Genomic DNA, 24,020 nt, shown 5'->3' on the forward strand with positions numbered 1-24,020 from the left:
GCCAATCAGCGCACCGCTGCCGGACATCAGAGTGAGTATATAAGAACAGCGGGCCTTGCCGCTTTCTCTCTTCTTCCTGCAGTCTTCCATGTGAGCTGAAGTCCCCAAGAAAGAGCTATGGTAAGCTTTATGCTGGTGTTGTCGATTACTAAGGTCATGTGTCCAGGTATTTACATTAATTATGCGCAGCTTTTAAATCCAGTCCACCTTGACACAGAACTCATTATTTTTGTTATAACATTAATATAGCGCTTTTAGCGTAAGTGAGTGAACGACCTTACGTTAGCTTGTATCTACAGCCATAATGCTTGACTAGTTAATACTTTGGGATATGTAGTATAGTCTTGTTTTTATAATCAACACTTCTTGCTGACTTGTCATATAACTGGGAACTCGACAGTAGATATACCTAGGCTTTAGTGACCATGCTAAGGGTTAGCTATAGCTTAGCTTGCTGATAGCTTAGCTTGGACGCTAATGGGTTTGTACCACGTGGCCAGGGGTGGATCTTGAGAAATTTTCTTAGGGTGGCATGGAAATCAGACTAGGTGGTAAAATCAAAGCCATTTATGCTAGCTCATTTTAATAAACATTAGCCTTTAAGGCCTCTGACGTTAATAGCATTGATGTCATTGTAACAAACTTAAACTACCTTTAGAATCAAAATTAGACTAAATGCAGTTTGTTATAAAAGGTGATGGCACAGGCAACTGTTTTCAACATAACTAATCTTTAATCTTCTTTATTTTGTCTCTAGGGTCTATTTGAAATGGCAGTTCAACCTTGCTTCCCAATATGCAGAATGCAGGTGAGTCTTTAAATTAAAACTAGCTGTCCCATCGTGAAAAGGCTCCTATCGAAGCCGTTCATGCTCCCATGTAGCAGTGAACGGTCAAAAGGAAGCCGACATGAAGACTTTCACCGACGGTCGCTGTTCGGTTTTGAAAATGACTGCTACAGCAACATTTAGGGGAAGGACATTGATCAGTGAGTTATCCCAGGATTAAATGCAAACTTTCAAAGAAATGTAAGTGATTTGCCTTGTCTTCCAATAGGTACTGGGTGACACCAAAGGTGCAAGACCAAAACCATCAAATGAGAACACAACATGCAGGTAACTCTTCAAAATAATTCAGACAATCCTGGCTGTGATGACAAACTTGCCCTCACTGATCTAGTCTTGATTGAGACTTATTCTTCCTGAGCCACATTTATTAAAACTTGATGGGATTGACTGACTTTAATCAATGTTTGTTGGGGCAAAACGACTAACCAAATTTTCTTGTTAGGTGAATGGAGATCTGTCATTTGTAAATGAAAACTGCTCATTCAGGTAAGAGTTCACTTTTTTTTAAAAAAAATATTAAAAGGCCACTTATGTCCCTGTTCCAGCATGCTATCCTAAGGGTCGGTGCTTGTTTGTAGCTCCATGCTCTCCAAGTGCATGCAAGAAAACAGGGTGGTCTTTGACTGCTGTGGCCACTCTGTGCCATCAGCAGCCACTCAGCTGTCCAACAGACATCTGCTAGAAAAATAGACTAAGCTAACATGCAACTTGTGATCTCACTTTTTTTTTATTAAATTTTAGGCGTCTATCCGCTTGACCTCTTGGTGTTGCAGAGCTGTAACAAAGTACATTCACATCTGTAATTTACAGGTATGTTGATGCTGAAATTGGTCAGTGGTTATTTTGATCTATGATGACCTTAATACATTGTTGACTTCTGGATGAAGCTTGCGGATATGGGACTGAGATCAGTGCATAATGAGAATGTTTACAAAAAGTTTCTGAATTTGGCTAACCTGAGGTGTTTATTTTTCAGGTATGGTGCTACGTTGGGAGTGACGTGACATTTCCATGAGAGAATTGCTGCCAACTTTCCGGCTAGGCACAAACACTACTGAAGAAAACCAACTTGGATCGGAGCTTTCTTGCAGCTGTGAAATGCATGAATGAGTTGACCTGGCTCTTTAGCCTCCTAAGACCTGAACTCTTCCATGGCATGCTTTTTTTTTTTTTTTTTTTTTTTAAATGGTCTAAATAAGCCAAAAATGTGAAATCCACATATGTGGACGCCAGGTCCTAAGAGGTTAAGGGCTGAACCTAAGAAAATGAACCCTGTGTGTGTGACAATTGCAGATTGTAATAAAACTGACTTGACTACCTCTGGAAACTTGTCTGTAACATGATCAAAAGAATGGAGACATTGAACTATGCTACAAACCGTTTGTAGCACATTTATTTACATTAAGGCCACAACAGTACTGTGGTGGTAGAGTGGCATCAGAAACAAAAGTAACAGTTTCTTTACAACAGTATGCCACAGGTGACAAACCCTGTGAAAGTCAATGAAGCAGGAGTAGAAAGCTAATCACACACCATGTTGTATGCCTGCAGTAGGTGACCTAATTGGAGACCTCTCGACTTTGAGTTGTACAAAAAGCAAAATAGGTAGACTAAAGTCACAATTATTGCTTACTTGTTGCAATAAATGTGACGACGTTAAGCTAAACTTCAGCTATGATCCATTAAAGTAAATTAAACTTACAAGATAATCTGGAAACCCATAACTCCCATGTTAAACCAGTTTCTAAAGTGCTGTTGTAGAAATGAGTGACAACTGAAGTTACCCACTCCAATTCATAGTTCTGTAACATTTATAGGAAGAGCAAAAATGAATAGTAACAGTTTAAATTTTATTTAAACACTATGGTTTTCAGTGGTGTTTGTTTCATGAGCATAGTTTAGAGCTGAAAGTCCCATAACTTAATCTGCAGCTGCCTGTAGTCACTTCTGTACTCTAGGAAATGCCAGCCCTATCTGTGAACAGTACAGTTTTCCAACACTTGAGACAACTGATGGTAGGACACTTAATTAAGATATCTTCCACAGATGGGTCATTCATTGGAGAGTGAAGGAAGTTTCAGTTCTGATATCTCGGAGTCTGGTGTGCTGCTGCCGCTCCGATCGCTGTATGTGTCCCTGTGTGGCACAGAAGCAGTCTCAATTAGTATGCATACCTTTAGAAAATGAGTAAACTGAGACATACACTCTATTTACCGTGGAGATAGACGGCAGCCTTTCTGTAAGTAGCTCTGCAGCTTCCCCGCAGCAGCAAGCAACAAACCAAGGTAGGGGGGTGATGGCTTGATGGGACGTGAAGTGAACTCGGGATGGTACTGCACACCAATAAAATATGGGTGATCTGGAAGTGGAGAAAACAATTTTAAACAGTCTGTTGAAGGTTTCACAGAAAAGGTTGATATATTAAAACTGAAAATAATTCTGTTTGCTTTTCTGTACCATCAAGCTCAATGACCTCCATCCTCTCTCCTTCCACATCCTGACCTACGAACCGGAAGCCCTTCTCATCAAAGTGGCTCTTAAGCTCAGGGTTGACCTGTTCACAAAAACAAGGTATACATTTGGATCACAGGTTGAGCAGGTGACCAAGATTAAATGCGGCGCTTTGGGTTCAACCCCGGATTGGCCCTTTGCTTATACGTCTGTCCCCCACTAACTCTCTATCCAATTTCCTGTTTCTGCACTGAACACTTAATGATGATGAAATATTAGTTCAGCATTACCTCAAATCGATGTCTGTGCCTTTCATCCACATACTCTGCATCTCCATAGAGCTTTCCTGGAATACAGAAGAGCTGTAAGCACAGAGCAACAGTTCATCACCGGCTGGTCCAGGTTGAACTAAAAGCTTTTCTTACGCAGTGTGCTGTTGGTGGTTTGGAAAATGGTCCGTCTTTTCCCAAGCCTCATGGTGCCACCCATCTGTCCGGGGTTGTGTTCTGGCATATCAATCACCTGCAAAGATTAAAATGAAAGGATGGATTTTAATATACAGTTACAGTGCATGCAGGAGTCAGGTTGTTTGTGCAATGCATAAAACTTACCACAGGATGCTTTGTTTCCGGGTCAAATTCAGTCGAGTTGGCATCTAAGTATGAAACGGAACAATATGCCATTAGTTATTTTAATCAACAGTCAGCCACCAGTGCCCACCTTTTATGAGTAGGAGATGCATTTCAAGCTGAAAACTGACTATGCTTTGAAGAAAGCTCCCATTCCCACACCTCTCTCAAATAACTATGCTGTAACAAACACGTTTTGACAGACTATCTTCTGTATTTTCAAGGTTCAATGTTAGCATTACGGCTGCTGCAAAGTTGACAAGAAGGCGGACACTGGCTGGAACCAGTGTTTATGGCGTGAGTTTATTAATTTATTGAAGTTAGCAGTAACGTTTTTGAAGATCAGAAGGCTAGGTTTAAGTATTATAGGAACCGCCTTTACAAAACTAAATGTACAAGAACTGGACTGATGCACAGCGGGAACAGACATCTGAACCTTTGCTGGTTAAGCTGCTAAAGAAACAAGTACTTGTTTCCCCCCCCCAAATACATTTCCAGGCACAACTGGCACAAAAAATTTGCCCAATTCCAGGCGAACCTTAACAATTGAGATCGAGGGTATTGCAGGAAAATCGGGACTTTTGACTGAAAAACGAAGTAGGCAATGTGGTTCTTTTTTATTCCTCCACACACAAGGACACACAATCAGATTATAATGGTCCTCTTTGGATCTACCTATACGTACCCACAAACAATCTCAATGATGAAACTTAGCATAGATATAGATCCTATGTTCATTACCTATCCATCCAAAATTATTGTATACATGGAACAATATACACTTTTCATCTATGAAATTTCAATCATTTATTAATTACCTACATCACTCAGCATTCACATTAAAAGGTAATGCTGCTTTGTTTCTTCTTCTTTACTGTGAAGATAATATCAAAAACATTACCTGTCCAGCCGAGCACGTTCCTGGCAAACTCGCATACAGCCAGCTGCATTCCAAGACACACACCTGCAGAAATATGAACACCAGTCAAGTAGTGTTTCTGATGCTGCTACTTACTGACATTAAATATGGAGTAAGATAATAAAACATGTAATGTGATCCACAGAAACTCTTGTACCGAGGAAGGGTTTTTTCTGTTTCCTGGCCCAGTTGATGGCATGAATCTTTCCTTCAGTTCCCCTCACACCAAAACCTCCAGGAACCAGGATGCCACTGAGGACAGTGGAAACATTGTCATGTTGATAAAAGTTCCATTTTAATATTCAGGCTAGATTATCTAGTGAGACAGGACATTGTGCTCCTACAGGGCACTCACTCAGAGCTGCAGAGTTTTTGCCACGCCTCGTGGTATTTCACTGGGTCCTCCTGCAGAGTGCTTGGCTCCAAATTAGCAGAGTCTATATACTGAGAAGAAGAGATGTTCACAGCTTACATGATTGGTCTAAAGGCACAAGTCAAGTTGTTTAAAACAACCCCCCCCCCCCCCCCCCCCTCCCAAAAACAAACAAACAACCAAACAAAAACCCCAAACTAAAATCAACTATTTAATCACTAATCATAACTATCAACACTTTCCCCTACTCTAGAGCCGTAATACCTTTAAACTTCAGGGTACTGCAAAGACTGTCATAGCCATGGAATACAATGAGGAAGGACTAAATCTAGGAGGAGCTGGCTTCACTTTGAACCATGTCTAGATCATTTGAGACTAAAGACTATGATTCTGTGTACATACCTTAACCTCCAACTTGTGGCTGATGGCGAGTGCAGAGTGTTCGAGAGCCTTTATAACAGAAGCATAGGAGTCTGAGAACTTTGTGTACTTCCCCACCAGTGCGATAGAGCAGTGCTCTAGCAGTCTGTCTGACCTGTGAGGAAAAATATGGGCATCCATTTATTTCTCGGTCTTCTCTGGAGGACAATGACTTCTCATGGGAAAGGTTCAACCCACAAAGGTGCTCACTCACCTGTCAGACATCTCCTTCCATTTAGTCAGCATCTTCCTTGGTCTGGTCTCTATTGGCATATTCAGTCTCCTGCTCAAGTAGCTCACCACACCCTGATCTTCCAGCAGTAATGGCACTCTGTAGATAGATGACACATCGTGCACACAGATGACCTGGAAGAAGACAGGTAATCCATTTTAGATGTTTATGGAGAGAGCTTTATGGCTTAATCGAGCCTGACAGGTGCTTCACCTACCTGCTGAGGCTCCACGTGGCAGAACATTGAGATCTTTTCCTTGACAGAGTTCTCCAGCGCAGTTGTACAGCGGCACATGATCTGCCAGTGAAAAACAAACAATCAGAAAAACCTTTAAAGATCCAATTCCGAGTTTGTCCAAATTTGAACTTCGCCACATGTAGCACACATGAGGCTGGGTTCAAGTAAGAAAATATGTGTCCTCTTGCATGACTTCTCTTTTTAAATTTATAGAAATCTGTGTGAGCACCTTTCTTAATCTTACAGTCCTGATTATGTGCAAGCTGGCAATGGCCTCCATCTCCATTCTGACTAAATTTCTCTTTTTTGTACTGTGACTTGTAGGCAAAGAGGCTTTAATTTTTCCTTGATTTAATGTTTCAGCAGGATCATGTCCATTCTGTTTCAGAAAAGCTTCCCAGGAAGTTAAAACCATCATATCATCAATGCAGAGTACCAGCATGAACGCATCACCCCACTATACCAGTGATCTAATAGTCTTGCTTTATCCTTTAACGGGGTCATGTTTTAGTGCAAATACATCATGTACAAACACAAAACTGCTTGCAATATTATCAGAATGCTAGCACTCCAATTACTAATCACAGTTAAGGGTCCGTGGTTGGTTGATGGTGACTGTACAAAGAGTTTGCACAATTTTTCCATACAGCGGTAATAAATGGTTAATCCATTTTTCATTTGAAGAAGCAGATTGGAGCAGCATTTAAAGTTCAGGCACCTGAAGTGTGTCAAATATGCAAAAAACAAAACAAAAAACCCCAGATAATCAGGAAAGAGGGCAAATACTTTCATGGCACTCCAATCCCTGGTTGCCTATAGTGAAATTATGAATTAGGAGTCAAAGAATCTTTTGCACATAAAACATTTGGGTTTCAACATGTAAAATATGCCACTCAAAAATCCATTTTAATTCAGAAATGTAATTTAAATGCAAATGAGGCATCAAACATGTTTATGTAATAGCAACTCACTCACCAGATCAGGAGACAAGCCTAGGCCTCTCAGCTCTCTCACACTGTTCTGTGTCGGTTTGGTCTTTTGCTCTCCTGTTGCGCTGGGCTGGACACAACCATGCAAACAACAAACCGGTACATAATGAGACAGTCTACAACAATCACCCTCTAAAAGCTAGTTTCATTTCTTAGAAGTATCTAAGCAACACCTCATTAAAGCAGAACAAAAATCTGGGCACAACTTTCAGTATTTTTCTTACTAAATACTCACCTTTTTTGAACAGGGCTGAATAAGAGTGCATATTTGCATTAAAGCCACATTCAGGTATGCAGCAGTTTCACATGTTCGTTAAATGTAAGGTGAGATATAAAAGTATGGCTGTCTTACCTGTGGTATCAAACTGACATGAATGTTACAGAAATTCTCCCTCTTCACTTTAAACTGGAACTGCCTGAAGGCCTCGATGAATGGCATGCTCTCTATGTCTCCGACAGTCCCTCCCAGCTACAAACACACAAACACTGGCAGTGACCATCAAGGCGGGGGGGGGGGGGGGGGGGGGGTGTTACACAAAATAATAGAGCTAGACCCTAATGACATTTAATCAAAATACAGGGAATCTCTGGTGATCAATGACAGTTATTCAGCCCTTAACAGCCTATTGATATTACGCTTTATGGCATACCACACTCCTGAAAATGTACCAAGTGAGACACTATAACAGAGCAGGTTATCCTACCACACTCATGAGTTTTCCCTCCTGCAGACCGATGGTGTGGACTATAATTGGCTTTCAATACTGAATAGTAAGGGTGGTTTTTTTAATGCTCACAGTGTGATCCCTGACGCATATGTCGTGCACCTCTCGATTTTTGAAACCTGGCACATTTGGCTGGAGCTGTCGTAGCTGGGCTGAAGACACGAATGTATTATCATGCCAGTTTTTACTGCCATTTTAATTACATTCCAGCACAGAAGCTCAGAGATATACAGAGGGAGATTGCGTAACTATTTGAAACCCCCCCAACCACCTGAGCAAGTTGTATTCCCACAATCCATCCCTCTGTATAGCCAAACAGTTATGTAAACAAACACCAAGCAACATAAAGTCTGATTGATGCGTCACGGCTACTATTTTCTCTTCTTGGACGTTCTGTAGCAGACGAGGTCTTCCCAGCTGTTAACCCTAAAATACACTGGATGTTGTTGTGGTGGTTTTATACTCAGAAGTAGGGCTGAGCTATATCATACCGTTCACGGTAATACCGGTGTAATTTTGGGCAATGATAGGAAAATGAAATATCGCGATAGAATATGGGTAAAATGCGCATGCGCAGTGCCTTTGTTTACATACGCACGCAGAATGAGAAGAGTGAAAGCGGATCGTTGAATGAAACGGATGAACCAGAATTGGTTTGTAAAAATGCTGCAGCTTCAGTGGTGTGGAACTGGTTTAGCTTTCACGTGCAAACGTGAAAGACCAACACCACTTTGTGTTGGTCTTTCACGTGGAATTCCAATAAAATTGATTCATGTTTATGGCTGTAATGTGACAAAATGTGGGAAAGTTCAAGGGGGCCGAATACTTTTGCAAGCCACTGTATTTCACGGGTTATCCTACCTGGCTAGCTAGCATTACCCACCACGCCATTCTAACGTGTAATTATGCAAATGTAATAATACATGTTATTGAAAAGAAACCTGTTTTTAGGATTAAGAAATCAAATCAGCATAGAAAAAAAATGCTTTTTTCATATAATCATACTTCATTCGAGCAGCCAGCCTACCTCAATTACACACACTTGAGGTTCTATATCGTCATCATCAACTGGCACTTGTGCCTGTTTCATAACCCATTCCTGGATTGCATCTGTGATGTGTGGCACCACTGGAAAAGAGCAAAGCATAAAATGCGTGTTCGGTTAATGACTCATCTTTGACATTACCATCCTTCTCTAAATGACCTGACCGTTGCATACCCTGCACAGTCTTGCCCAAGTAGTCTCCCCTCCTCTCCTTGTTGATGACTGACTGGTAGATCTTGCCCGTGGTTAGGTTGTTGTCTCTTGTCAGCCGGATGTCGAGGAAGCGTTCATAATTCCCCAGATCCAAATCAACCTCGCCCCCATCATCCAGCACAAATACTTCACCTGGACAGAGTGAGGGGTAAACAATTAGATGACAAGCCTGCACGTGTTCATTTATACTGAATATCTCTGCTGACATACCGTGCTCATAGGGCGAAAAAGTGCCTGCATCTATGTTGATGTAAGGGTCAATCTTAATTGCAGTCACATGCAGGCCACATGACTTGAGGATCGTGCCCACACTGCTTGCAATGATGCCTTTGCCGATACCTGAGATGACTCCTCCAGTTACTAGGATGTACTTCATCATTGTTGCTCTGATACCTGGAGGTAAATGAGTGATTAGAAAGCAACAGAAACCACTAATAACTAGTCAGACATTTAAAATAGTCATTTTCAGAAGCTTACCTGCAGTAACTTATTGGCCCACATTAAATGTGAATTAATAATTCTTTGTTTGTGATAACATATTTGTTCAGTTGTAGTTGCTGTTCACTTTTCTCCAGGCACTTTGGTCTTATTGATGCATTCACTGACCATTGTTCCTCTTAAGACCTTATCAAAGTAAAGGTTCCTAGATAGGCTATTATCATATCATGCGATAAGATGAAATACCAGAATTGCCAGACAAAAACAAAGATAAGATACGATTATAACAATGTATGGGATGGAGCTGGACTCCCTCAAGGTGGTGTCGGAGAGGCGGATGCTGTCCAAGATAAAGACAATGTTGGATAACACCTCCCACCCACTCCATGACATGTTGGTCAGTCACAGGAGCTCGTTCAGTGAGAGACTGAGATTACCGAAAAGCACCACTGAACGACACAGGAAATCATTCCTGCCTGTGGCCATCTCCCTGTACAACGCATCCACTTAACACACTGTTTGCTGCTACAACTACACATGTTTCTTTTCCAACTATTTATTTATAAGTGACTTATGTATGTATGTATGTATATATATGTATATATTGTACTATTCTTAGTTAGCGTATTGTCTGTCTTGTCTTAATGTTGGTTTAAAATGGAGCACTGTAACAAAAAATAATTTCCCCCAGGGATCAATAAAGTATTCTGATTCTGATTCTGATGTAGCGTATTAGCATATATTGGCTTCAACCTCTAGTTGCGGTTAGCCATTACTTTTGAGCATGAGTGACTACAATCTTGTTTCCCTTAAACAGTTATCATGTGACCAAGCCAAATTCTCCTTTGTTCAGTCTATGACCAAAAACAAAAAAATCACTGAGTGTCTTCACTTGTGTGCGTGCGTCTGTGTGGCTTCTTTGTAGAATAACTTTAGCATATCAAATAAAGTGAAGCAAATTGCTACCTTCCTCCTAGGGCTGTGTTGTATCATATTGTACAAATTTTTATGCTATATAACAATGTTGTATTGAAAAATTATTGGTATAGCAAAATCATCAATCACACATAAAGTGCAACCAGGCAGCAAAGTCTGGGATGCTAGTAGCTGGTGTATTATAATTGTAACCCCATTGTAAACAAATGACTCCACTGGGAGTCGCTGAAGCACTTGTTACATTACATACCACATGCAGAGCAAAATGGATGAAAATAACTGATGTCACTTCCATATTGCAAGTTAATGGCAAAATCCTTTTTGTTTTCTTCCTCAACTTGAGTCTTAATACAGTGGGATATATGACAGTGAATAATCTAATGGTACCATTTTAATGTTTTTGATATATAAGACCAGTTGTGTGTCTGTGTTCTAATAATTTAGTGGAAAAAAAAGGTTTTGTCTTTTTAGGTAAACTTTAACCATGTGGGACATGTGGCTGGTCAAAACAAGATACATTGCTAAAAATAAGAACTATTTTAAAACATTTTCTTCATTTTCATACCAAACTCAACTTGATTGTGTATTAAAATAATACTGGAATGAAGGAAAGGCCAACTTGCTAAAGAATGAAGTAGTTAAAAGCTTTGGAATTTGGTGAACCTCGAGTTAGAAAGTTTTGCGGCCATTATCATACATTGTCATACTGCCTATTGAGCTGCGTTACATTGCAATATACGTATGATGTGCAAATGTTTAACAGGAAAGCTAAATATGAACAAATCAGTATTCAGCAAAGAAAAACTCAGTAAAGTTAACAGACCAGACCACGTATGTCCTCCTCCTTGTACAAAAAAATGGACCCCACACTAACACACTTTTGTTGTTTTCAGGTAAATAGAACTTAAGTAAAAATAAAAGTAACGTTACATAGGCTCGAAGGTCGACAACTAAATGTGTTTCAAAGTATGTCTAAAAACATACTGTGTCGTATTACAACCCTGAAAAACTTGGGTTTTTTTTATACATGAAGCATGGCTCTTAGGGAGCACGAGCAGACCGCGCGGCACAGTTGCAAATTGAAGAAAACCAGCCGGTACAACTAGCTTTTAGCTAATGGTCAACATCGTTACGGGAGTTATTTTCAGCTACAGCAGACCAAGGCGGTCGTTAGTATCTAAAATAGACAAAGGAGATGCTTAAGATTTGCTAAACAAGGTACCAATTTCGTTAGTTTCTTTAACTACAAAGGGTGGCTAATGTTCCATTTCTATCAAGCCTGCCAAATTGTTACGATACCCAACAAGGCTTTCAAAATAAAAGCGAAGTTGGGTATTTAAAAACGCGCACATAACAATTTATATTCTCAAATTTCTAAACGTTGCCATCCAAGTCTAAACTAAGCCCTATGTTTCTTGTTACGAGAATGTGAGTCGTAATATAACCAATCATTTCTACAATAATATTAAGAAGAAATTCCGAGTAGAATTTTATTTTGTTTTATTCTTACCGGAAGCGAGACGTATTCGTTTACCTTGACATAATTTTCTACCTAGCCAACCACAACCTCTGTATCTCTATCAGATTTCAACTCACCGAAATATTCCGCAACCAAAGACTCCTCTGTAAAAGGATCGTCAGCGACGCAAACAGTTAGCAGGACCTTTCGAAATTTCGAATTTTGGTACTGTGATTCCCTAAAATCCTATCTATCCACAAACTAGCCCCACACGTGTATGAAGCACGACTGAGGGCTGTTCTACGTCATTCAACACACTTACGACAACGATATGTTACCTTCAGGTACGCCTCGGAAACTACTGCGGCCTTCGGGGGAGTTTTTGGTTTCCACGAGGTTGACCAAATAAAAGCCTGTATGCATCCCTGTATGCAGTTCAGCACAGAGGAATCTGACTAGCTGACAAAAGACAAACACCTATTATCATAGAAAAATGCTGATACTTAAATAAAAAAGAAAAATAAACAGAAAACCTACCTGATGCAAATTAATTAATAAAATGGGGACTTTATTTCTGAGAGGCCAGACAGAATAATTGTTAATCACATTGTCTATAGAACCACTTTTTTGTCGTTTTTTTTGTGCGATTAAAAAAATGTATTTATGTTTATTAAGTCCAATTCCTCAGATTTACAATGACCTTTTTGTTCTTTGTTGTTGTTTTATATCATTGGCCCTTGAAGGCAACACCGTTTGTATTTTTAGATCAGCAGGGGGAGCTCATGTTTCATGGTTAATGGGCGGAGAGGGAAAAGATGGCACCCCCACCCCCCTCACACACACCAGGCATCTATCTGCCTTATATCATCTTGCTTGGAGTCCCCTTGCATTGTGCATATTTTAAGTAGCTGAGAATCTCAATGTCTTGCACAATTTATGTGAAAACAAATTTGTTCACACCGCATTCATTCTTTTAAGTGCACACTACACCAGAATAAGTACAGCACAATCATTGTTCAATAATAGAATAAGCTATGGTGTCCTGACAATAGACGTAACAGTGTATCAGTGTGAATCCAGTGATAATGGATGTTTCACAGAAGCAACAAAGCAAAGCTCAATTGGTCCTGGAGCAGAAACACATAAATGGCTCGAGGCAGAGTTGAGGTTACAGCACACCAGCTCCCCCTTCTCCCACTGACACAGAATGAGACTTTATACAATAAATGGCCAGAGTGCAAAGTGGTTAGTTACAGTGTGCTGCAGAAAGGTCAACGATCTTGTGGTGTAAATCGTGGATCATCCACAACTAGGTTCATTGGGTGCACTGTGTGGGTGAGTGCTGCAAATTAAAATAACAAAAATGAGGGACTTAGTGACTGATGGCTGACTCACAGACAGATAGCTCCAGAGCTGACTGATGCTTCTGTGTAACACCCAAATCATACTTGTGAGCCTTAGCAGCCAGCTTAGTCTCTGGAACACAGGAGGGGGGCTTAATGAGAGTTTTAATTCATTTTTGACCAGCGCTGTGATTGAATTAAACTCCCACAGAAGGGCTGGATCCTCTCCTCACCACAAGCCATTTCCTCCTATTAGAGATGTAACAGAAGCAGCAGGCAGGGAGGCAGGTCAGTCTGATATGACTGTATTTTTTGGGGGGTAGTGTTTTATGGAAACATATAACAGGGCTTACGTGTCTGCTGCTAGCTTCACCTTGTGGTCTGCTAATGTGTTGATGCAGCTGCATGGTGTTCTGTTGTACATTTTTAAGGAACCTTTTCATTATGCGGGAAAAGAAATGACCAATGTTTTCATCACAAATATTATATTAAATATACAATACTGTCCAAAATTCTAAAACCACCTCTCATATCTTCATGTTTGACAATAGCAATAGTTCTCTGGGCTTTCTAAAGGTCTTTTAATCTTTAATCTTGTAATTTTTTAAAAGATTAAATATTTTAATTTTGTCCCTCTTTTTTGAGCTTTTAATATTTTCTCAATATGCCTTATAATTTGCATTTCAAATCACAAAAATACTGAAGATTATACTCTTTTACAGGCAGAAAATAATATTTTTGTACCAACAAAGTTACTGTCAAAGAGCTGTTAGCCTATAACTTGGCATGTCTTAGCATGGTTTGGAGTTGTATTTCAGTCAGTTCTGTCTTTCCAAACATGTTTCCAAAACTGATGGAATTATGAGCATAGAGAAGTACCATCAGAGTTTGATTCACCACGCAATACCATCTGGAAAGAATGTGATGGGCAACAACTTAAGTTGTCAGCATGAAAATGATCCAAAACTCACTGGAAATATAGTAAAACCACACCTAGCTAGCATAACATACAATGGGAGACTATCAGTCATGGACTGGCCTCCTCGAGACTCCAGACCTCAAAATGAGAGATAGCTAAAGATTTTTGCACAGTGCTGTAATATTTAGTTCGCCCCACATGTATCACTGAACCTCTGTCAAAATATTGCCCAGGTTAGCCCAGGTTAGCTTAACCAGAATTAGCTTCAATAGCGTCATGCTATTGCTCTCAGGTACAATTAAATGTGGTTGAAATTAAATAAATACAACCAGTAACATAATTAGGGCAGAACAGATACATAGATTTTAAAACCATTTAGATTTTTTTCTCCAAGACCAGGAGGTCATGTTTCTACTGAAAGAGAGCTGACCTGTGTCTTCTTGTTTCACATTCTTAATGTCTAACAGCTACTCTGATTTGCCCAAAGCCCAAAGCATTGCATTTAAAATGTGCTTTCAGTTGTATTTTGTAGTCCAACATAGTCAGACTAGCTGTTCACATTTCTCTAGGCTAGCCTCAACACAAACTCCAACTCTGTACTCTCTTTAGTGCTCCATGTATATAGTCACACTTATTCTATGATGGTGGATATTAAGGTTTAGCTTGCTATTTTTTGTGACTTCCATCTGTTCTTGGAGCAATTTTGCACCAAGAAGGAAATATATATTTTTATGTTATACAAGCAGTAATTACATAACATAAAGAGTAGAAGAAGGGGCAAGCAACCTTGCTTTGTGCAAAGTGAAAATGTATATCACATTGAAGATCACTAATTACTGTGTGTTTTCTTTGCTTAACCTTCATGTGTGACCTAAACAGATGTCTAGTCAAAACTACGTGGCTATGTATGACCTTTAATTTTAAAGTTGTGATTCCTACAACTGTGTACTTATACCTGAGAGGGATATTTCTTCTGCTGACAAATTTGAGTGTGGGAATATTAGACAAAATTTCTTCACTAAAAGTATTAAGTCATACTGAATCTGCTGTAAAACTAGGGTCTGTGGTGAAAAAAAATATAAAAATCTATACTACTTTGTTTCATAGAAGGTTGACACACCTTTATTTTTGCTCCACTGCTGAATTTTTCCATGTCCACTTTCATTTCTTCCATATAGCAATATTACCGGGTATCTCAAATAAGGTCAGCCGTAATCATTATCCTTTCAAAATCTGTCATGTTTTATTAACTTACTGCTTTTCGGCACACAAGAATATTTCTCCTACTTCATATCTTCCTGCTGCTCCGCTTCCTGCTTTGCTTAAGAAACTCATGAGCATCTTAAGAGCCTTCCAACCAGTTTTACTTCAGAAAAGAAGAATCATTAGTTAAAATGCTAATTAAAAACCATTCTATGACTAGTTCAACAATGGGGGGAAAAAATCTGATGTAACAAATAAAAAACACTTGCGTGTAATAGATTATTACCTCAAATATATCCAATTACAGGTCACTTTATTGGGTACACCAGATCATTTGCGTGTTAATGGAAATATCTGATCAGCCAGTCACATTGCAGCAACTCCAAGCCTTTAGAAATATAGACATGGTCAAGATGAGCTGCTGAAATTCAATCCGAGCCTTAGAATAATGGAAAATTCTTATTTAAGTGACTTGTTTTTTGATGTCAGCTGGACTGGACTGAATATTTGAGAAACTGCTGATGTATTGGGTTTTTCCTGCGCAACCATCTTTAGGGCTTACAGAGAGTGGTTCAAAAAAGTGAAAATATTCAGTAAACAGCAGTTAATTGGGGGAAAAAATGCATTGTTGATGTCAGGAGTCAGAGGAGTATGGTCAAACTACTTCAAGCTGATAGAATGACAACAATAACTCCAATAACTACTTGTTACAAAGTATGTAGAAATGTATTTCATAATGCAAAACACATTGAACATTAAACCATATGGGCTACACAACAGTCAGCTAAAACAGGAAACATTGGCCATAATTCACACATCCTCATCAAATTAGATAACAGAAAATTATAAAATGTTGCCAGTCCTTTAAATTTCTGCTGCAACATTCGGATGGTTGGGGTAGAATTTGGTAACATGAAAACATGGACTGATCCTGCCTTGTATCAATGGTTCAAGCTGGTAGTGATGGTGTAATGGCGTGGGAAATATTTTCTTGGGACATTTTGAACTGTTTAAGCCTCAACTATACTTTCAGCATCGATAACTCTGCTTGGATGTGCCCATGTCTGAGTGGCTTAAATTTTGCCATCAGGCAGTGAGTGTGACGATCTGTGCGGACATCCATGTATCTGGCCATTTTTTTTTTTTTGACTGCACAGACCAGACTTGTCCACCAAGAATTTACATTGCAGTGTACCAACTGAGCATGCACTCCAGATGGCAGTCTAACAGGAATGATTATTTGGTCATCAGGTAAGTCCAGCTTTCTATGTCTGCAGTGGAGCATAATCAAGGCTTTAGTATAATCGAGGCTTTGCGCATCTTTTAAATACCACAACCTACCTGAGTATTGTTGCTGACCGTGTCCATCCCGTTGTTATTACAGTGTACACATCTTCTGATGGGTGCTTCCAGGGTGATAATGTATCTTGTCACAAGTTCCAGTCATCTTAAACTGGCTTCTGGAACATAACAAAAGTAACTTCATTGCATTCAAATGGCCTCTGCAATCATCAGTTCTCAATCCATCAGAACAACTTTGAGTTTGTGGTGGAACAGTAGAGTCACCTCATATGCAGCCAACATAACTACAGCAACTGCGCGATGCTATGATATCAATATGGACCTGTGTCTCTGAGGAAGCTTTCCAGCACCTTGCCGAATCTATGCCATGAGGAATTAAGGGAGTTCTCAAGGCAAAATAGGGGCCAACACAGCACTAGCAACTTATGCCCATGAAGTGAGTGTATACTTAAAAAGTGATTTATTAAGGTTAACAAGACTAATAGTAAATTTGCAGTATTTATTTATTTAATGCAATTTGTCACCATCACATTGAGTAAACATTAATTATCAAAATAATTTACTGCTTTAGGTGCAGTGGAGACTTGCTGTGGAGGCTGTTTCCAAGCCAGTTTGTGTACACTGCAGAGATCAGTGTTCCATTGTACTGTTTTGAATTGTTTGCAAAGACATGTTGCCAATTAGAATACACTGAATTTTAAACTGTATATTGATTGCTGACTTGTTTCCCAGGCATTGTCCACTGAGGCACAAAGAACATAACATTTTTTCATAACAAAATCAATAACATTTAATCAGATATTTACCGCCAATTTAAAATACTGATCACATGTTTTGTGTGTTGTACTGTGTTATATTGTGGAGTGTCTCTGAATTATCTATGAAGACCAACCTTTTCTATTCTGCTATTTGCAGTGGTTAAGCAGTTTTCTGTGGTTGTTCTGTCTTGGTTGCATTTACAGCTTATAATTTCATACCAGTTAATTGATATTTAGCAATTACCCAGTTACTTTGAGTCAATTTAACAAAGAGTTTAATGTAAAACATTTTGTCTGCAAATTTTTTAATACTTATTGTGTATATTTTAACATACTATCGATACTTTCCTTGTTGGCCCTACACTTTTCTCTCTTATTATTAGGGTTTGCACATAACTGATTTCTAATTTAAATATGTACAATCAATCTGATACAGTATATCACAAAAATTAGTACAGCCCTCACATTTTTGTGCACATTTCGTTATAAGGGCAAGATCAAAGTAGCATGGAGGGAGGTTAGCCATCTATCAGAGTTGCAGAAAGGTGCGACAAAGAAGGTGCATAACAAATACAGCAAGCTGTCCATACCTGAGGCACGTCGGGATGTCATTCCGACTGGAGAAATGTAGTCGGATGATAACAAAGATATATATATATATATATATATATATATATATATATATATATATATATATATATATATAGCGAGACAGAAGTTAAGCTCTCCTTGCAACATGGCAAATTGAACCTCCCCCATCCTCATTCAGATCTGGCGTTTGGAATTATTTTGGTTTTCATGTGACGTATGACCCTGAAGGTAAGCGCGGCATGGACTAAAGTAAAACAGTATGTTGGATGTGCCATGCAATGCTCAATTACATGGGTGGGAGCTAGTGTGTTAGCGCATTTAGCTCGTTAACGTGTTGGCCGTCCAGCCCCACGCTCAGGGCGATCCGCGGTAGCTCGTTAACGGAGATTTGCCGTGTTGTGGCGTTAACGTCATTTCTTTTTTTTCTTTTTTCTTTTTTTTTTTTTTGGCCTGTCCCGTTTGGCTCTTTTGCCATCAGAATTGTTGTCTAAAGGCAAAGAAAGATGCCCAACGGATTTACTTTACCAAACTGACCATCCCAGCCTTGCCGTAATGGTCCATTTGATTCACCTTTTATTGTTTATTTTATTTTCACTTACTGAATACGGGACAGACTTGACTGGGGGAAAGAAGGGGAGAAAGAAAGAGGGAAAGAGAAACAGCTGAGAAGAGGGACGGGGGAGAAGGGCAAAAGACAAAAACCAACAGAACGGGCAGAGAAAAAAAAATGCATATATCAATCACCTGGATCACCTGCTGAGAAAGAAAAAAGAAAACAAGCAGAAGAGAACAAGAGTAATAGAATAAACAACATCACAATGATATATGGGAATATGACAGTAAATACTAAATGTTAAACATTATTGTGCAGCACATAAGATCAACAGAACACAGTGTGCTTTGAGGTAGGAGCCAAAAAGTGTGTAGTTTGTGGGTGTGATCACCCATGTGTACACCTGTGAGCATGGACGCGCTTGTTTTTTGTTTTTTTAAAAGGTTCCTTCATGTAATAATCTGCTAGAGGGTGTGGGGGGGCCACAGCCCCGTCCTCCAGGGCGTGAAGCAGGTATGGAGGAGATCAAAACTCCAGACATCCAGAGGCCCCCAGAACACAAGAGACCAAGGAAGACCAACAGAGGGGCAGCCGCGCCACTGTCCCAGAAAGAGCTGAGGAGAGTCCCAGATGAGGGCTCACTCAGCAGCCGCGGAGCAGAAGCCAGGGGGAGTTGCAGTGACGCGCCCGTGAGCTCCGCCGGCAGCCAGCTGCGCCTGAGTGACCGAGCCCCAGGCCGAGAGGCCGGGGGCACCCCACCTCCGAAGTGGCCCGAGCGAGCCCCAGGCTCCAGGCCCCGATAAGCGGCCGCCAAGGAGTGAGCCGGTGTGTACCTGGGACGCCCATCCCCGGACACAAAGAACCACCAACGCACCGATGTCTGAGGGGGTCCGCCACTGGCAGGGGAAGTGGTGGTAGGGGGAGATAGGCCTCCAAACCTTGGAGGGCCTGAGATGTCCCCAGAGAGGTGGCGCCTGACACCCAACCTGACATATAGACACAGACATACAGGCACACACAGATACAAACATCCATTCCCACCCTCATGCTCTCATATGCACTTACTCCACACTCAACCAAAGTGGAGACAGACATAAAGAGACGTTGTACACACGATCACACTCCCCAAGCGTACTCTACAAACCGGGTCTAGGTGCCCCCGCCCCTGGAGGGGGGAACTGCACCCAGACCCAGGTGGTGTTTCCCTTTTCCCTGCGGTGGGGGGAGGCAGACCGCCCCGACTCCGCAGCAGCAGGAAGGCTCCACACTCCAGACCGCAGTCGGACGGCCAACTCCTCCTCCTAGTCCTGGCCCCCCTGCTCCAGCAGGTCGCAGAGAACGGGGGTGAGAGAAGACTCCGAACCTCCCTCCACCCGCTCATTGTAATGTTGATGCATGTGTGTTCTAAGGTGCATTTAAAACCCAGGAGGGCTTGGAGCTACCTGCCAGAGAGCAGCAGGTAAGCGCATGGTCCCTCCTGCTAGCCCTCAATGTCTACGTGTATTTAAAATTGAGAGGTGGGCAACGATGCCAGGGGTGGGGTGTACACCCTGATGGTACTTTGGACTCCGTGTATCGTGCCCACCCCCAAGATCCTATATGTATGTGTAATGAGAGTGTGAGTAATGTGAATGTCTAAGTTGTGGGATAAAATTGAGGCAGAGGCAGCCAGAAGGGGACAGGGGGGGGGGGGGGGGGGGGGGGGGGGTAGCCTCCTCTGCACCCTGGTGACATACCCCTACTCCAAGGCCCTGCATGTGTGGGTGGTTGTGGTGGAGCGGGAAGAGGGAGGCAGCTGGAGATGGGGAGGGAAGGAAGGGAGGGGCAAGTGACCCCTCCCTGGGGCCAGCTCCCCCGCTGACCCCAGTAGGCACCCCCATACTCCGCGACCCGCCAGGGAAAGGGGGCCCAGGCCCATCCAGACCGGGCCCAGTGCAGCAGCGCCGCCCGGCCCCACAGAGCCCGGGACAGTCCACCCAACCCCACCACAGAGAAAACTGCACCCACCCCACCATCCACTCATCTTCCAGACTACATAAGACAATAAACACCCAGGCTGAGATCTTCCTCCACCTCTCCTGTATCTCCCCCTCCTGCAGAGGCAGCTCCTGAGGAGAGGAAAGCTCCTGCAAGATGTGACAATCTCCCCCACCAGTTGAAGAGCCCCCCAGGTGGCTCGACGCATCGGCGGCACCCTGCTCCAGGGCTGGGCCCCCATGCACCCACCCGCCCACAACCCCGGCAACACACCAACCAGGACCCAAGCCCCCGAGGCCCGGTCCGGGTCCCAGCCCAGAGACGGAGCGCCCCCAGAACCTCACGCCCATCCCGGACCCACCCAGGGGCAGCCAGGCTACCAGGTCAGTAACCCACGTCCGTCAGCACAGACCCTCCCCTAGCCCCGCTGCACGCAGCCGCGAGGAAACAGTCACCGGAGAGCCAACAGAGCCCCTAACCGGACATGACCGCTACCCCGGGTTGAGCCCCCCAAGGAAGATGCCTCCGGGGAACCCCCTGACGCCCTAAGCCTGTCCCTACCCCCACACCAATCACAACAGTGAAGGCGGGACCAAACTATGACCCCCCACCCCCACTAGGTGATGGAGCTGATCAAAGGAGCCCAGAGCAATTGATCTGATGTGGTGGCAGAGGCTGTATCAAGACTAATGTAATCTAATAGATCATTTCTATATTGGTTAGAATTAAGATTATTTTTATTTTTCCAGTTCATGAGGACTGTTTTCTTGGCTATGGACTGTTTTCTTGGCGTTAACGTCATTTCAACGAGATTTACGCTGACAGCACTAGTGGGAACACAATGAATATGACTGCACATTTACTCCGACATCATCCTAGTGCAAAGACAAGTGGAAGCCGACAAAAACAACAAGCACGCATGCTACAAACTTTACCCGAGTCATTTAGACAGCCGTTAGCACATGATCCTCCTTATGGGGACCTGATATGTTTAATATGCTGCTGAGAATATAGCTCAGAAGAAGCGTATAGTATAGCTTTTATTTTGGAAAGGGACATTTCTCTGTAATAAACTCTCTTTTCCAAAGATGAGTGATTCCTCAATCAGATACAGGGCTCGCAAATTTTTTCCAGTCGGGCTACCAAAATCTATCTCTTCCCTGCCCGTCGGCCTATCGTAGGAAGGAAAAATATATGTCAATGCTTTTGCATTCTTTCAGAAATGTAGCTGGGTAATTATGTCATTGGCATCGGTGAGCCACTGTCAATATGTGACATATTGAAATCGCGTTTGAATTTGCGCTTGTTTTTTTGCTTTCACTTTGCAATCGCGCGAACTGTGTATAGAGAGCGACAGCACTGATTGGTGAGTGACGATCATTTGTGCACCAATTCCTCTGACATCGTCTTATCAATCGTTAGCTTACTATGCAAACATGACAAGTGAAATCTCCGGCAGCTTAAACATGTGAGAGGTTGATCACGCAGAGAATCGCTGAGCATTATGTGAGTGAGTGTGTAAAAGCAGCAGGATATATATTTTAGTTCTGCTGAGCCAAATAAGACAGGTCAGGGTGAAGAAGTGACAGCCAAAGAAAAGCTTACCACAAAACAGAAAAGTTATGACAAATCAGACTATAAGGCAAAAAGAAAGTGCATCTTTATGGTTTCATGGACAAAAGAATTTCTGTGGCTGCAATATGACGAGCTATATAACCGGGGCTGCACATAAGTGGTCCGCAGGTGCGCATTCGCTGTCAAAATAAAAAATGCGCACAAGATAAGAAGTTGCAACGCGTGTTTGCGTACATAAGATTTTCAGGAGGAGGACAGACATTTGTTTAGAACTCTTAAAGATGTCGAAGAAGCTCCTTTAAGCAATTACTTTGGTGTTCCTCCACCTCCAAAGAAATGTTAGAAGGAGTCCGAACCACAAAAGAAGCGCGTATTCTCGGAAAAGTAGTTGCAGGAGGTGAGCTGGCTTCAAACAAATGATGAACGCACAGAGATGTGGTGCGGAATGTGCCGTGAAAATTTCATAAATGACAAATTAAAAAGGCATGAACATTTTTTTTGTATCGAAAAAATATCGAACCGTGACACCAGAGTATCGAACCGAACCGAACCGTGAATTTTGTGTATCGTTGCACCCCTACTATCTATCTATCTATATAAAATCACGGTTTCATTGCTATGTAAAGAAACAGTTGTGATTACATTTATCAGCTGTTAAAGTTCTCAGAGTTTAGTCATTCTGGTTATTTCAAATTGGAAGACAATCCACTGTTATATCTAAACTAGTGTGAAAGTTAAACCTAGAAACGTTGAGCTTAAAAGTCACAATAATTCTATACTGTCTATGAGAATAAAATTCAGTCATTCCACTAGATTTATTTATGCTATTTTGTGGTGTAGCTACACGTGGGCTTGCAGTGTCCGTCTCATAGCTTGCACCTTCATGTTTGTGTCAGCTTTAATTTATTTAAGTACTGTAAATGAAACGGTGACCAGAGTCATGGTAAAAGGAGATATAGATGTTCTTCTTCCTCCATCCCTGTCTTTAATATGCGCATAATCTGTGGAGCTGCTCTAGCAGAGATGTAACAGAATATATTTGTACCACGAAAACACAAGCCCAGCCACAGAGCAGCACCACACTGATGCGGTTGTTGCCCTTTAAGGCTTATTGCTTCTCTTTCACATTTATCTCATTTAATTATGCTGAGAGGATGACATCAGAGTGGGACATTAGTACACACTGAGATATAGCTCTGTCGTGTGGGAACATCAGTGGGCAACGATACCCCCCTCTCATGCAGACTGATCTTTCTCCATCTTCCTCCGTTCATTCACTTGTTAATTACATTACTCATCTCTCTCCTGGCCTCAGCTGTGTCAATGAAACAGCTGGGGTTGTTCCTAGAGCACCAATCCTAGGAATCATAAATCAAAACCTCTCCTGCTGCCATCAACTAAGACCCAGGGAAGGGAAAAGTGAGCACTCCTCTTGTTATCTTTTCTTATATTTTAGGACCTCAAAGAAATTGAGAGAATAGTTAACAAGTCATACATGCTGTCCTTGATTGTCTTATTACTTTTTTTTTTTTTTTTTAACTTGGCTTAGAGAAGGGTTAATGTCTATTAATCACATCTCATTTTGACTCTCCTGACTGTGACCATTTTATACTACATTTGGTCATATCATTGTTTAGACAACAAAGGTACCAGATCCAGCACAGCACTCAGGGCTGGACTGATAATCTGGCATACCGGGCAATTTTCTGGTGGGTTGACACACTTTTGGACTGACGGGCCACTGCAAACGGGGTGTGCAAGCACTGACAGCAGCCCCTTCATTCATTTTCATGACTGATGCTGGATTTCCCAATCAGATCTCTTAATGAGATTGGCCCCTACCCTATCTTTGTTGTGCGTCATGTAGATTGGGGAAAAAGTTTAG

At 41.6% G+C, this 24,020-nt stretch overlaps 1 protein-coding gene and 1 long non-coding RNA gene across 3 annotated transcripts; one reads left to right on the forward strand and one right to left on the reverse strand.

The window, feature by feature from the left end:
• Nucleotides 1-35: 35 nt before the first annotated feature.
• Nucleotides 36-2,174, forward strand: LOC308383952. Its single transcript, XR_013969251.1, has 6 exons — nt 36-120; nt 758-808; nt 1,056-1,114; nt 1,290-1,333; nt 1,589-1,657; nt 1,824-2,174. It is a non-coding gene; the product is annotated as an uncharacterized lncRNA (long non-coding RNA).
• A 466-nt stretch (nt 2,175-2,640) lies between these two features.
• Nucleotides 2,641-12,235, reverse strand: ctps1a (CTP synthase 1a). Of its 2 annotated transcripts, none has more exons than XM_080862221.1 (18): nt 12,052-12,235; nt 9,292-9,474; nt 9,043-9,213; nt 8,851-8,951; nt 7,451-7,567; nt 7,085-7,168; nt 6,089-6,169; nt 5,854-6,005; nt 5,622-5,754; nt 5,202-5,290; nt 5,004-5,098; nt 4,829-4,891; nt 3,910-3,953; nt 3,724-3,820; nt 3,589-3,644; nt 3,305-3,401; nt 3,062-3,206; nt 2,641-2,983 (listed from the first exon to the last, which is right to left on the reverse strand). In XM_080862221.1, exons 2-18 carry the CDS (start codon nt 9,458-9,460, stop codon nt 2,899-2,901), a joined length of 1,779 nt encoding a protein of 592 aa, XP_080718347.1. In that variant the 5' UTR covers nt 9,461-9,474; nt 12,052-12,235; the 3' UTR covers nt 2,641-2,898. The 2 variants fall into 2 exon arrangements, with proteins under 2 accessions (XP_080718347.1, XP_080718348.1); XM_080862222.1 differs by lacking the exon at nt 12,052-12,235 and adding an exon at nt 9,559-11,716.
• Nucleotides 12,236-24,020: the final 11,785 nt, after the last annotated feature.

This window comes from Rhamphochromis sp. 'chilingali' (assembly GCF_963969265.1).
Source record: "Rhamphochromis sp. 'chilingali' genome assembly, chromosome: 17".
NCBI classification, from domain to species: Eukaryota; Metazoa; Chordata; class Actinopteri; order Cichliformes; family Cichlidae; genus Rhamphochromis; species Rhamphochromis sp. 'chilingali'.